Source organism: Ostrea edulis, chromosome 1, assembly GCF_947568905.1.
Source record: "Ostrea edulis chromosome 1, xbOstEdul1.1, whole genome shotgun sequence".
In the NCBI taxonomy this organism is placed as follows: domain Eukaryota; kingdom Metazoa; phylum Mollusca; class Bivalvia; order Ostreida; family Ostreidae; genus Ostrea; species Ostrea edulis.
This window is the reverse complement of record NC_079164.1, coordinates 4,998,356-5,014,267: the sequence shown is the minus strand read 5'-3', so window position 1 is coordinate 5,014,267 and position 15,912 is coordinate 4,998,356. Positions and strand designations below refer to the sequence as shown.

General features: G+C 34.7%; 3 protein-coding genes and 1 long non-coding RNA gene across 5 annotated transcripts in view; 1 reads left to right on the top strand and 3 right to left on the bottom strand.

Moving 5' to 3' along the window:
• Nucleotides 1-5,799, bottom strand: part of LOC130050943 (uncharacterized) — a 32,913-nt gene extending 27,114 nt beyond the window's left edge. The window contains exon 1 of one of the 2 annotated variants that reach the window (XM_056151959.1): nt 5,613-5,799. In XM_056151959.1, the coding sequence (XP_056007934.1) occupies nt 5,613-5,619 (7 nt within the window). In that variant the 5' untranslated portion in view covers nt 5,620-5,799. Of the gene's footprint in view, nt 1-1,295; nt 1,528-5,612 lie in introns of those variants that run through there. The other variant, XM_056151967.1, reaches the window with a different exon arrangement.
• The window catches only part of LOC130050944 (uncharacterized), a 112,858-nt gene that overhangs the window by 85,390 nt on the left and 11,556 nt on the right, over nt 1-15,912 (bottom strand). The gene's annotated exons all lie outside the window — the stretch shown is intronic.
• Nucleotides 1-15,912, bottom strand: part of LOC125664363 (transient receptor potential cation channel subfamily A member 1-like) — a 220,401-nt gene that overhangs the window by 193,500 nt on the left and 10,989 nt on the right. The gene's annotated exons all lie outside the window — the stretch shown is intronic.
• Nucleotides 2,715-12,523, top strand: LOC130050987 (uncharacterized). Its single transcript, XR_008799358.1, has 2 exons — nt 2,715-2,808; nt 11,737-12,523. It is a non-coding gene; the product is annotated as an uncharacterized LOC130050987 (long non-coding RNA).

Genomic DNA, 15,912 nt, shown 5'->3' with positions numbered 1-15,912 from the left:
CTGAATCTTATCCTAATTAGTATTAAAGTCAGGCCCGGAAACTGGATCACATTTTAATTGGTGTTAGAATCAGGCCCGTGAACAGAGTACAGCATCATATATAGGAAAACGAAAGTAGAAGGTATGACGTATGCAATTTGTGTGTGTTTGAGTGCACAGAGTTTCCGGTCGGATCAGTTCACGGGCTTATAGCCTTTCCCATCGCTAATCAAGCAAGTAGTTCAGTCTAAATTGAGAAACCACGGCTGCACGCTACATAATCTCGGATTAGTTATCAACTTCATGACTGTTGATTGATTTCAAGATTGATGATAATGAAGATGATATCGAAAGCCTTCTTCCTTTTCATAAATATTTCTTACAAAGCATGCGTTGTTGATTCGTTTATTATGGACAATAATCGATTATTTAAAATGGAATCAATAATCGGAATCAACGAGTCATAAACAATTGATTGTCGGCAATCGTTTCATCACTACTTACCGCTAAGAACGTTTCTGAAGTTCAGCACCATTCTTTGTCATTGGATGCGTAAATGTTACCATTAGTTTTACACATCGCACATTTTCAATCTAAGGGTTTTGATACAACCATTCAATTGTTAAGGAATAAGAAACAGAAATTGTTTATGTACATTATATAAATGGTAAAATACCGCGAAATAATTATTGATTACGGCTTTACGCCATTTGGCAATATTTCACACATTTTACGGCGTTTAGGTAATTGAAACATATCTGTGTGTGAGTGTTTTCGTTTCCCGGACGGCCCTTAGTGAGCCTATTCTATTTCGAAAATCAGGGAAACGGTCGTTTGCGTGTCAAGGGGTTATGACCGTCGACACATGGTACCCTTTTAACGCTAGATAATGCACTCAATCATTTTAGTTTTGAAAAGAACATTCCAGTTGATTACAAAAAGTAAAACAATGTATGTTTCTGTTGATTCTATTTTAAACCAAAGAGCAGATTAAACAGCATGGAATTTAATTGCAGGCACGTGAAATTAGAGGCAATTCTAAAGATCAAACTAAACACTTTTTTGGCTTGTCAAGAATCAAAGATACCACATAGCAATAAACTTTGTAAATTCGTTGGTCATTTTATATTGTTTTCTAAAGAGTGTTTTGATCGGTGACTAACTTATAAAACCTCATGCAGACAATAAAAAAGTACAAAATACATATAAAGATATCAAAATCTTAATCCCGTGGGTCAGACCCCCCTTCGAAAATTTTCTAGATCCGCACCTCCATAACTACAGTCTAATTACATAGCTCATCAATATTTACTTACCACTCATTGTTTTAAATTCTTTGTAGCACCTACAGCTTCTAGTTCTGCGGTGTCATCTGATGATGATCGAAATGTGGTAGCAAGAGATATATCGCATAATATATTTACATCATCTTATCCCTTTTAACGAGTCATATCGATAATTTATGCTTGCTATCTGGCACAGATACAAGGAATAGATAAAAACTTTACCGATGACAAAGATTTTACGAAATTGTACTTTCGATTTAGATGCAGAGAATTCTCGTATCGCACCCTTCATGTACACATACTACTGTTAGCGAAATTTCCCTTGACTCTATTAAAGGTATATCAGCTGATTGGTAAACAAGAGGAAATAAATGTTATAGAGTTATATTCTTCTGGTCAGTAATACATAATTAAAGTAGATAGTATTAATGTCAACAGAATATCTTAGGAATTATTTGTAAATTAGATATCGATTTGTCAACGGAAGGCCATGATAATTGGAAACAGAGTTATCTGTTTTTGGATGTTAGATAGGCTTTATTTATTCTTTTCATTGTAAAGGATTGGATAAAAATGGGAAAACGCTGGATCATCTAACATTACGCTGTAAAAATCCTATATCCATGTGTGTTTTCTAACGAAATTGACTGTGTAGTTAACTTTCACAAATGAATGTAGCTCAAGTGTTACAATTGACTGTAGCTAACGTATTACAATTGACTGTAGCTAACATGTTACAATTGACTGTAGCTAACATGTTACAATTGACGGTAGCTAACGTGTTACACTTGACGGTAGCTAACGTGTTACAATTGACTGTAGCTAACGTGCTTGTTATCAATCGTTTTAAGTGCGCTACACGGAATGTAGGTAGCATAACGTGGACATCAGTAAGAGTGTTGTAACAATTTTCTGTCACGAACCGTATGGTGTATTTCTTCTCAAAAAAATGAAAGATTTGGTATAAATGAAACATTGCAAATGTACAGCTGAACTATTCAGAGTCAAGGAGCGGCTGATCTATTTGTGTTTTTTTATAAAGTGCTGATGGAAAATGGGAAATTGTTTCTTATTGTTTCAGTAGCATTGCTTTAGTATCAACAATCTGAATACATTAAGATAATGAACCGTGATTAATCACACCATACGAGTAGAGCAAACATGGGCCTCTGGACACGTCGGGGATGAGAACAGGTACCCAGGAGCAATATAAAAGGTGTATAAAATTATCTAAAACATTAAGAATTACATTTAAAATTCAATAAAAAAATCTATTTACAAATAATAACTTCGTCTTCAAACTGTTCTTTTTTATTCATTATCAATCAAATATTTATTTATAGATTTACGAGTTCAAACGCTGATTTGTAAGAAATACTTCCCGAGTAACATAGATCTGGGGTATCAGCACGATAAAGTCCTGTTTGCTTTCTTGTTGACAGTCTCGTTTAAAGTCAGCATTCCCTCGAAATACGCGACTAATTACATGTAGTACCATGGTAAAATGGCGAATAAGAAGTATACTTCGAGGGAATTTCTAACAGTAATTTATACTTTCTTCCATTTTTACACGGTCTTAGCCTCATCAAAGTATGATAATCTTTACCCTAAATACGTTGATGGTATCAAAGTATGGGGACGTGTTGTAAGACTTTTTATGCACAATCGCTGACTCAGACAACGTCGCATAGGAATGTTTTCACGGACTAAATCTATTTTACTCGTTATTTGCAATTTATTGACATTTTGGATATAGAACAATGTAAAAAGGACAGATACAATAGTCCGTTTGGTGTACAGATATTCAGCACATCTTGATTTCTAACTCATAATACATTATTACTCGAAAAGTTCGACCATCAGAATGGATCAGTAACCTAAGATACGGACTGATAGAATGGATCAGTAACCTAAGATACGGACTATAATGGAGTAGTTGTTGTTCTCTTCAAGGATAGTAATGGACTGGCTTCTTTTATTAGATCTGAAGTAAATTGTGATCCTTGGTCGGATGATATTTTTCTAGGAACTTTCACATGACTAAACACATGTACCTAAACGCCTTCCACGCGTTCTGTCTAGTCCAAGTAATGGAACTCGTTATGGATTTGGATATGGAGTTGCAAATTCATTATTGTGAGACGGTATCTGTTGCCTTAAGTTGTTAGTGGGTCTAAGCGAATATCATACCAATTGTTAGGCTGTTCTTTACATACTGATTTATTGACTACCGATTACTCCGTTTTCATATCAAGAAATAGGACACATCATGGGTGTGACCGGCCAACAGGGGATGTTTATTCCGCTAGGCACATAGAAAAAAAAAAAGAAAATAGATGTAAAGGAACTTAATGTAATTTGTGTTCAAACTGCTAGTGCTGAATAATCGGAAAATTTTCATAATCCATCATCGAACAAAATCGGAAAAAATGTATCAATCAATGATCGATATAATCTTTATTTACATGTAGTTAATAAATGTGAATCATTTTCCGGTTATTTTGTTTTTAGTTTTATGAATATGTCCAACATACACACATCTATTAGCCTATCAACGAGGAATGAAATGGGTGGTTTTTTTTTTCAAGCCACGATATTCACATTGGCGTTAGTTATAAGAAACCCAAATAATTTCCAGACGTCTGACTTGACTTTCCCTGTTTAGGAACATGTATCAAGTTATCAACAGACCCGATACTCCTCCGACTCCGAGCCCCGCTTTTATATCGTGACATGTGCGAAAGAGTCAGAGCGGATCAATATTGAAGAGAGATAATTCAGCAACACCAGCTAGTGTCGCTGTATTGCCTACCTTTTAAAACTTTATTTTGTGGACCTACCATCCAAGACGCGAGGACTCGTCTATCAGACGACTTTTTCTGCAAGTTAATGATGACCAATACGATGCGGTACCCGTGTAAAAATTCTAACACTTACAAATGAAACATTACTTTAACTTTGGTCGTCTCTTCATTTCGATTTTTGTGCACATGACGTCAGCACACAAATACATAAAATTTCAATCGGCGTCTTGGTCATGATCAACTTGAAAAATACTCATCCGATAACTAAATCTGAATTATATTATTTAATTCAAAATAGATATCAACGGCAAACTAACAACCCAACTGTATGGCAAACGGGATGATTTCAGCTTATCCATCGTCAATTTCCCATATTTATGTAGCAAGATTGCATTATCACCTGCATATGGTGTTTATATCTCTCAACTGATTCGATACGCAAGAGCTTGTTTCGTGTATGGTCAGTTTTGAAATCGAAGCAAGCTACTGACAAACAAGTTGATGGTACAGGGGTTCCAACAGTCTCGTTTAAAGTCGCAAATACTTTGGTCGTTATAATGATCTAGTTTGCCAATACAGCCTATCATTGGGTCAAATGCTGTCTGAAGTGTTTCATACCAATTGTTATGCCGTTCCTGACACACTGAGTTTGACTGCGGATAACTCCGTTTGCCTACTCAAAATATAGTGCTCACGCCGGGTATGAGCGGTCTACAGAGGATGCATACTCCTCCTAGGTACCTGTTCCTACCTCTCGTATATCCTGGGGTCCGTGCTTGCCCAATTCTCTACACACACATTTACGCATAGTACAAGTGCAATTTAAGGGTTTTAATACATTCACTTCGTTGTAAATGAATAGAAAACAGAAATTGTTTATGTACATTATATAGATGGCAAAATACCGCCACATTAAGATTGAGTACTGTTTTACGCCATTTTGGCAATATTTCAGGCATCTTACTGGGATTAATTAATTGATATATCTTTGGTTGGGAGTGTTCTAGTTTCCCTCACGATCCCTAGTGAGCCTAATCGTTTTCGAAAATTAGGAAACGGTCGTTTGCGTGTCAAGGGTTTGTGACCGTCGACACAGGGTACCCTTTAACGCTAAATAATGCACTCAGTCATTTTAGTTTTGAAAAGAACACTCAAATTGATTACAAAAAGTAAAACAATGTATATTTCTGTTGATTCTATTCTAAACCAAATAACGGATTAAACAGCATAGACTTTAATTGCAAACACGGGAAATTAGGGGCGATTTTAAAGATAGAACTAACTACTTTTTTGCTTGTCAAGAATTAAAGATACCACTTAGCAATAAACTTTGTTAATTCGTTGGTCATTTTATATTGTTTTCTAAAGAGTGTTTTGATTGGTAACTAACTTATACAACTCCATGCAGACGATGAAAAGGTACAAAATACATATGGTAATATCAACACCTTAAACCTTTGGTGCACACACCTCTTTCAAAATGTTCTAGATCCGCGCCTGCATAACTACTATTTGATTATACAACTGATCAATATTTACTTACCACTCATTGTTGTAAATCCCTTGTAGCACCTACAGCTTCTAATTCTGCAGTGGCATTTGACGATTATCGAAATGTGGTAGTGAGAAACATATCACATCTAATCCATGTTAATGAGTCATATCAGTAATTCATGCTTGCTATCTGACACATATCAAAGGAATAGATAATTTTGTTTATCGACGACAAAGAGTTTACGAAATTTTACTTTCGATTTAGATGCAAAGAATGCTCGTATCGCACCCTTCATGTACACATACTACTGTTAGCGAATTTTCCCTTGACTCTATTAAAGGTATATCAGCTGATTGGTAAAGAACAGGAAATAATTGTTATAGAGTTATATTCTTCTGGTCAGTAATACATAATTAAAGTAGATAGTATTAATGTCAACAGAATATCTTAGGAATTATTTGTAAATTAGATATCGATTTGTCAACGGAAGGTCATGATGATTAGAAATTGAGTTATCTATTTTTGTATGTTAGCTACGCTTTATTTATTTGACTTCATTGTAAAAGATTAGATAAAAACAGGTAAAGCACAGGATCATCTAATATAACTCTGTAATATCCAATATTCAGGTGTGTTTTCCAAGGCAATTAACTGTACCTAACGTTCACACATGACTGTAGCTAACGTGTTGCAATTGACTGTAGCTAAGGTTTTACAATTCACTTTAGCTAACGTGTTACAATTGACTGTAGCTAACGTGTTATAATTGACTGTAGCTACCGTGTTACGATTTACAGTACTTAATGTGTTACAATTGACTGTACTTAACGTGTTACAATTGAATGTAGCTAACGTGTAACAATTGAATGTTGTTAACATGTTATCATTGACTGCAGTTAACATGTTACAATTGACTGTATCTAACGTGTTGAATTTGACTGTAGCTAACGTGTTACAATTGACTGTAGCTAACGTGTTACAATTGACGGTAGCTAACGTGTTACACTTGACTGTAGCTAACGTGTTACAATTGACTGCAGTTAACCTGTTACAATTGACTGTAGCTAGCGTGTTACAATTGACTGTAGCTAACGTATTACAACTGAATGTAACTAACGTGTTATACTTGACTGTAGCTAACGTGTTACAATTGACGGTAGCTAACGTGTTACACTTGACTGTAGCTAACGTGTTACAATTGACGGTAGCTAACGTGTTACACTTGACTGTAGCTAACGTGTTACAATTGACTGTAGCTAACGTGTAACAATTGACAGTAGCTAACGTGTTATAATTGAATGTAGCTGACGTGTTACACTTGACTGTATAGCTAATGTGTTTGTATCAATCGTTTTAAGTACTTTACATGAAAAGTTGATATAATAAGGACCTCAGTAAGACTGTTATGATAATTTCATGTCACGGATGTAGAAAGGACAGCTACAATAGTCCGTTTGGTGTACAGATATTCAGCACATCTTGATTTCTGTCTTATCATACGTTGTTACTAGAAAAGTTCAACCATCAGAATGGATCAATAACCTAAGATACGAATGATAATGGAGTAGTTGTTATTCTCTTCAAGGATAGTAATGGACTGGCTTCTTTTATTAGATCTGAAGTAAATTGTGATCCTTTGTCGGATAAGATTTCTCTGTGAACTCCCACATGACTAAATACATCCACCAAAACTCCTTCCGCGCGTTCTGTCTAGTCCAGGTAATGGAACTGGTTCTAGATATGGAGTTGGAAGCTGAACTACAGTGAGAATGTATATGTTGCCTTTGGTTGTTCGTGTATCCAAAGGTTCAACAATGCTGAATGCGATTCTGTAATTATCGGCATTTATCCATGTGATGATGGTGCAATTGGACCTTTTGGAATGGTTCGCTTACAAATATCACAAGACTTGCAATATCATCTGATATCTGCTTGAGCTCCAGACCAGTAAAATTCCAATGTAACTCTATTCGTTGTCTTTATAACCCCGAAGTGTCCAGTTATCAATGTCTCGTGTGCCATTTTGATAATTAAGTTTCTGTACTTCATAGGGATATTGAATTGTAGGAAAGGTTTCCCGTTGGAGAGTTTTGGACTGGTGTTTTCGCTGCATAATATCTTGTTGCAATCATGCATCATTGTTTTCCCCAATCTCTATAGAATTGATCTGAATTCTCCAGGCTCAGATTCTTAACTTTTCCAACTTAGGGCTTGTTTGTTTTTCCTATATTATTTTTTCTGATACAGTGTTAGGAACTCGCAAATGTTTATATGTTGAATTCAGTTTCCTTGATTACCCATGAGTCTGTACTGCTGCTGTTGTTCCTGTAGACATAATTCAAAATGTATCGGGTCATCTGGATTTCTTACTCCTTCAAAGTTTTCAAGGATCAAGTCATATAATAGATTGTTGAAAAACTACGCCATAATGTTTCCAGTTAAGAAAGTTTATCTACTTCAATTTCAGCTACGTCTGCTTCAACAACTCAAACATCTGCAAAAATGCATGTCTGATTTTTCCCCGTTTTCTGCTCAAATTTAACCAGATTTCTTTTTATAACTACACGACTGCAACCCGTTTCTCTATGAACGTTGACTATTTCGTTGTCATTCAATCCTTTAACAGTAGAAATATGCGTCTCACTAATTGTCAAAGTTTCATTAACATGCAGAAAGTATTCCCTTTTCGCACGAGAAACAAGACATCCGGCCAGACTGAAACCCACTGATTTAGAAAAAAGAACAAGCGTGATGTAAAATCTTTTAGAAGGGTAGTTGGTGTCCATTCCACAGACTCTGCCAAAGAAAAGAAGTTTCCTTGCGTCAATTTCTGCATGGATTGGTAGGGTAGAATTGTTCACAAATATCTGATCTAATCTGGTGAGTCTTGGAAGGTTGAAAATTTGTTTTGGTGATTTCGTGTTGAAGCATGTTAAAATGTCTTAAATCTTCCTAGTTAGTGTAATCCCAAAGTTCACAACCGTAGATAATGGATGGCACAACAACTGTTCTGTATAGATGAGCCATTGTCATGGGGTTTAACCGGGAGATATCCATGTCCAATAGTATGTAAAACGATTTTCACCCCCTTTGAACAGGAGTTAGAGATTCGAGAGTTTGATTTGGTATTACTGTTAATAAGAATTCCGAGATAATCGTTATCTTGTCCATATTGTAATTTGGAGTTCTCCGAGAATATGTCTATGTTTGCTGATTGTCTTTAACATTTTGCATGGAACGATACAATACTTGATTTAGAAGCGTTGTATTTAAAGCACACTTTGCAAGCATATTTCTAATCAGTGTTCATCATCGATTAGAGAGCGGAAGAGGAGAGAGCGATGCAAGCAATGTCATCTGCAAGAGTTGGAGAATGGTAATTGTTGTCGAACATCACAGGGTAATTAGTGTTTAGTAATTGAAGTTCGTATAACAGATTGTTGATGAATACAAGATACAAAAGGGTTGATAAAACACCACCTTGTCAGACGTCTTGTTGGACGGGAAACCAGCATGGTTTAACCTGATTGACAATTACAGAAATTTCAGTATCATTAACCTTCCAAATTTTGCCTTTAATACCTACATTTTGAAACTCATTCGTTCTCTTCTCCAAACAGTATCAAATGCTTTACCTGTTTCCAAAAGTCTATGTATACGTTACTGTCTATTTCTAGATGTACAGTTTACAGACAGACGGACAACGGATGATCAGAAAAGTTCACTGGAGCTTTTAGCTCAGATGAGCTAATAAGAAACTTTTTTAGGAGCAGCCCTGCCTTTAAGAACTTCAAAGCCAAAATTCATGTAAAAATTGGTGATTAAGTGAGGAAAATGCTGTTTAGGCCAACTTTGAAGTTTATTGTTAGCATTGTAGATAATAAATTAGAATGAAAATATCAAAAATTCATATATACATATATGTGTACATCAGGTAATAACTAATGAAACTTGATATAAAAATGTGACTTTTTCCGGAAAATTCTCATCCCTTACAGGTTTTTACTTTTGTTACCCCGAATTGATGCTTTAGAAAAAGAGGATTTTTTAACATGCATGTACGTATAGTTACAGTAAACATGTCAAAATTATACAATGTCACAGAGAAATATTTCATCAATTATCTATTGATAGGATGGAATAAGCAAGGACATAAAATTTATACCATTTATTATTCAAACTAACTAAGCAATATGTAAATACATAAATACTATTGTAACTTATGTATGAAAGGTGAAGATAATAAACAGTGATCAGCCACACACTCCTATATAGTTGGGCAAATACGGATCAGGTACCTAGGAGAAGTAAGGATCCCCTGTCGACTGATCACACCCGCCATGAGCCCTGTATCATGATCAGGTAAACGGAAATCAGTGTGCCAAGAACGGCTTAACAATCGGTATGAAACACGTCAGACAGCATTTGACCCAATGCGAGGTTGTATTGACGAACTAGATCGTTATAACGACCATAGAATTTGCGAAATGCTGACTTCAATCGAGACTGTTGAAATCCCTGTACCATCAACTTGTTTGTCAGTAGCTTACCTCGATTTAAAAAATGACTATACCCAGAACAAACTCTTGCTCATCGAATTAGTTGAGATATATAAACACCATATGCAGGTGATAATGGAATATTGCTACATAAATGTGGGAAGTTGACGATGGAGAAGCTGAAATCATCCCGTTTGTCGTACAGTTGAGTTGTCAGTTTGCCGTTAATGTCTACTTTCAATAAAATATCTAAGTATGAAGCAGAAGTGAACGACTCTGTGGTGTCCTTTATTTCGAGCTGAATATAACTTGAAGATTTGATGCAATGCACATGAGTTGTGTACATGTTTAATATTAAAGTTATTAACATACGATAGTCACCATTTTTATTTTTACATACATGTACACAGTGTGCGAAATTAACCATGGACCGATAGACAATGTCTATAGAAAATCGAGTCGATCTATAATGATCAAAACAGCTATAGACCGACTTGTCTATAGGAATTCTGAGTAAAAAAACTGGTTCGCCGCCGCTTATTAAACATATATGAGAAGTGGGACCAGTTTATATGTAGTATGCTGATAGTTCTGTTCATCCCTTAGCTGTAATAAAATGTTCCACAATGTAATTACAAATCATTTGAATCCGATTATTCCATTTTCAACCGGGGGGGGGGGGGGTCAATTTGATATTTACTTCAATGTACGCCATTTTCGTGCAAATTCGGAATGTCCTTTTTGAACGGTTTTAAAAATATGTGGAAAATGCATGCACTTGAATCAAACATAAAGCGGTCAGTACAACAAGTTCCAGCAAGGCTAAAGTCGCAGAAAATCATGAAAAAATGAAACGTAGTAAATGTGACTTAGATGAAGGGTCAGGCAGTGAAACTGAGCTGGAACAAAATGAAAACGAAATTCTAATTGAAAAGCTTAACGTGCATGAAATTGAAAAAGAATATAATTAAACTATGAACAAATTACCAAACCCAATTTGTGTCTATTATTTATTTTTAACTAACAATGAATATTGCATGATAAATTTCGGTCTATAGGAATTTGTTGTGTTCTATAGGAAATAAAATTATTATGGATCGAAAGTCTATAGGACTTTACAGTTAGTTTCGCACACTGTGTACACATAAAAAAAAAATCAAAAGTAGCTAATCAATTACATCCTCTAAAGTAATCTATTGCAATCGATTACAGGGCAAAATTGACACAACATTCCTTTAAGTTGTTGATTATTGATTGATTATATTTTTGAGTAATTGTGACTGGTCGCAGTAGCTCAGTGATAGAGTGTTTGCCTCATAACGGGGAGGTGGTGAGTTTGAGCCCCGCTCGTGGCCATGTCAAACCTAAGATGTAAACATAGGTAGTGATTGCTCCTTTGCCAAATGCTCAGGATTTTGAAGTGAGAATCACGGGTCTTTCGGATATGACCATGTCAGAGCAGGCATTGGCATGTTGAAGAACCCTCACTATTATGTCCGTAAGCGCTATGCATAGGTTTAAATTTGTGGTACTTCACCTACAACCGGTGACGTCTCCATATGAGTGAAAATTTCTCGACGGGACATAAAACAAACAACCAACCCATGCCTGTTCCAAATATAGTATATTTTTTATTTTCCATATGAATATAAATTTTTATTTTATAATTACAGAAACCAAGAAATAGGTCATTGGCAAAAAAAGTGGACAGAAGGGAAGAAAAAGGTTACAAATTTGACAAAATCCAAGTGTGCTAATGGAATGATGCCAAGCGATGAAGATGATGAGGGTTTCTTGACATACCGATATTCATAGGAAAGCAACTCCTTTAACACATACATAGAAATGTGTCTGGCAAGAAGAAATAGACTCGTCTAAACAAGAATGGGGTATCTATAATAGACAAAGACAAACCCAAGGCTGCAGATGAGTTCTTTTGGATATTTAGATGAGATCTTCATTTGGACTTGGACAATAAGCCTATTTTCTGTATAAATACATATCACAATATTTGTACCATGATCCATTTTATATTAATCTGATTTTGAAATTTACAAGTGTTTTTTTTTTTTATTACAAGTACAAATTTATCATATCAACTATGTAAAAAATATATTGTATTTAAATATGATATGGGAACAAATCAAACTTTAATATAGTGATTGTGTTTGAAAAATGTAACTGTTCTTTATACATTTATTCACTATTTTGAATAATTGGTATGAAATTATTGTTACAGTAACTTTTGTAAATGTTTTCATCTTAAATTTGATGTTTTCATCACATTAATCTTTAAATGAAAATACTGAAAAATGATAATTTTGATTACAGGCAGTTTTCTTTGTGAATTGACAATTTGAAAAAGAGTAATGTGACAAGGACTTAATTGTATTTTATTGTGCCCTTATACAAGAATATGTATGTTGTACTTAATAATAGTTTGATAGATATTTTTATATGTACTAGAAAATATCTTTGTTAGTTTACTTTGAATAAAAAAGCTCATTGAAATCTCATTTTGTTTTTCTTCGTTTTTTATTAATCTTAATTTGATAAGTTGAATGAAAGATGACAAATGATCAAATTTACTTTTAAGTCATGATCAAATTTACTTTTAAGTCATGATCAAATTTACTTTCAAGTAATGTCAATTAAGAATAATTAAAGATGAAATTTACTTCCAAGTAAAGCCAGTTAGGAATATTAAAGATGTGTAATGATGAACTTTACTGTCCAGTAAAGTCAGTAGAAGTTAACTTTATGACAAGTAAAGGTGAAATTTCAGGACATCATCTATCTGCTTTACTTGATTAAATACTAACTTTAATGAACCTTAAAGTCCCTGAAATTTCATATTTACATTGAAGTAAAGTTAAGACAATGTGGGACATTACATTACCTTTAAGTCAAATTAAAGTTAATGTTTACCAACTTTGCCTTAAATCAGTAAAGTTATTCAAAGGCAATGTAAATATTAAATTTACATTGCCTTTATTTACTTTGTAAAGCCATTTTTTCATGCAGTGTGATTTAGACTACGAATAACTCCGTTTACCTGATGAGGATATAGGGCTCGTGGCGGGTGTGACCGGTCGACAGGGAATGCGTACTCCTCCTAGGCACCTAATCCCACCTGTGGTGTGTCCAGGGGTCCATGTTTGCTGAACTATCTACTTTGTATTGCTTTATATAAGAGTTATGAGATTGATCACTGTTCGTTATCTTCACCTGTCATCATTATTCGTTGCCTTCACTGTTCTTTCTAAGATTTATCACTATTCGTTGCCTTCACTGTTCTTTCTAAGATTTATCACTATTCGTTGCCTTCACTGTTCTTTCTAAGATTTATCACTATTCATTATCTTCACCTTTCTTTCTAAGATTTATCACTATTCATTATCTTCACATTTCTTTATAAGATTTATCACTATTCATTATCTTCACATTTCTTTATAAGATTTATCACTATTCATTATCTTCACCTTTCTTTATAAGATGTATCACTATTCATTATCTTCACCTTTCTTTATAAGATGTATCACTATTCATTATCTTCACCTTTCTTTATAAGATGTATCACTATTCATTATCTCCACCTTTCTTTATAAGATGTATCACTATTCATTATCTTCACCTTTCTTTATAAGATGTATCACTATTCATTATCTTCACCTTTCTTTATAAGATGTATCACTATTCATTATCTTCACCTTTCTTTATAAGGTGTATCACTATTCATTATCTTCACCTTTCTTTATAAGATGTATCACTATTCATTATCTTCACTTTTTTTTTTATAAGATTTATCACTATTCATTATCTTCACCTTTCTTTATAAGATGTATCACTATTCATTATCTTCACCTTTCTTTATAAGGTGTATCACTATTCGTTATCGTCATTTGTTCATAATGGACCCTTGGTGATTCCTATAAAAACACATACGTACTAATTGTGACATTAACATGCAAGGTGAAGATAACGAACAGTGATCAATCTCATAACTCCTACAAGAAATACAAAATAGATAGTTGGGCAAACACGGACCCCTGGACACACCAGAGATGGGATCAGGTGTCTAGGAGGAGTAAGCATCCCCTGTTGACTGGTCACATTCGCCGTGAGCCCCATATCCTGATCAGGTAAACGGAGTTATCCGCAGTCAAAATCAGTGTGCCAAGAACGGCTTAACAATCGGTATGAAACACGTCAGACAGCATTTGACCCAATGCGAAGTTATATTGACGAACTAGATCGTTATAACGACCATAGAATTTGCGAAATGCTGACTTCAATCGAGACTGTTGAAATCCCTGTACCATCAACTTGTTTGTCAGTAGCTTACCTCGATTTAAAAAATGCCTATACCCAGAACAAGCTCTTGGATATCGAACCAGTTGATATATATAAACACCATATGCAGGTGATAATGGAATATTGTTACATAAATGTGGGAAGTTGACGATGGAGAAGCTGAAATCATCCCGTTTGTCGTACAGTTGAGTTGTCAGTTTGCCGTTAATGTCTACTTTTAATAAAATATTTAAGTATGAAGCAGAAGTGAACGACTCTGTGGTGTCCTTTATTTCGAGCTCACAGGGATATATCAAATCGACATATGAATGAAAGCTATCATTGGTCATCGATATATCTAAAAGTCGAATTGAAGGTCACAGCGAGAGATTTTTTTCTTCTCACGTAGAAGTTTTTGAATAAATTCTGCTTCATTTGAATATAAAAACGGGTCAGCTAACAAACGAACACAATTCGTGCCCATGGGAATTCCAACAGACTGTTGGAAGACCTGATCACCAAAGACCACGAATATATTGTCAATGAGGAACTCTACCATATATTTTATTTCAACTTCAGAGTACTTGTGCGTGGAATCAGAGTGGTGTTTAACAAAGTAAGTTTTTGAATGACTGATCACTAGGTATTAATATTTCCGTTTTCCGTTTTTGTTGAAGAAGCAACTGTCTATGATGTCAAAAAGTCTAGTCTTTAATTTATCGTGAGGAATTTATCACTGTCCGTTATCTTCACCTTGCATAGTGTTAAAAAGTCATAAGTTTTAATGCTTTTGATTTGGGAAAAATTATGTGATCTCAAGTTTACTAAAAGTTCTTTTGAATTTTTTAGAATCCACATTTGATTAACACCACTTCTGGTATATATAGTCGCACAGTAATTTTGAAGTTTCTCATTCACAGCTGTTACCATTTTCGCGAGGAGCAACGATAGGGGCTTGGTAGAGCACTTACTGAATCCAGAAATGTATCTTTGTAAGGATTTTTATGTAGTTTAGGAATCCAGTATAGGTACGGTAACTCATATCCATTCGACCTATTGACCGGAATATTAAATGTGTCTAAAACTGATCCGCAGTCAAAATCAGTGTGTCAAGAACGGCCTAACAATCGGTATGAAACACGTCAGACAGAATTTGTGTCCAGGGGTTCGTGTCTGCCCAACTATCTATTTGTATTGCTTATAGGAATTATGAGATTGATCACTGTTCGTTATCTTCACCTTACATATCATCTTAATGGTGACGTTGACCTTGAATTAGAGTAATGTTACAGTATCTGTTTATATGCAACATTGCGTTTCAAATGTAAGCTTCTAAGGCATCTTTATAACAAAATTGTTTAATATAGTCAGAGAAGCATAGAAATGTACCGCAGATTGATTCCAGGATTTCATTTCCATCTTGCAATTCTTTACTGCTCCGTTATCTGGGAGATTTTGAGGTATCCGACCCACATTAGCTGACTTTTATAAAAGGTAAATCAAAGTGTTTATAATGACCATAATTGATTCTGAAAGCTATATCTATGTTTTTCATT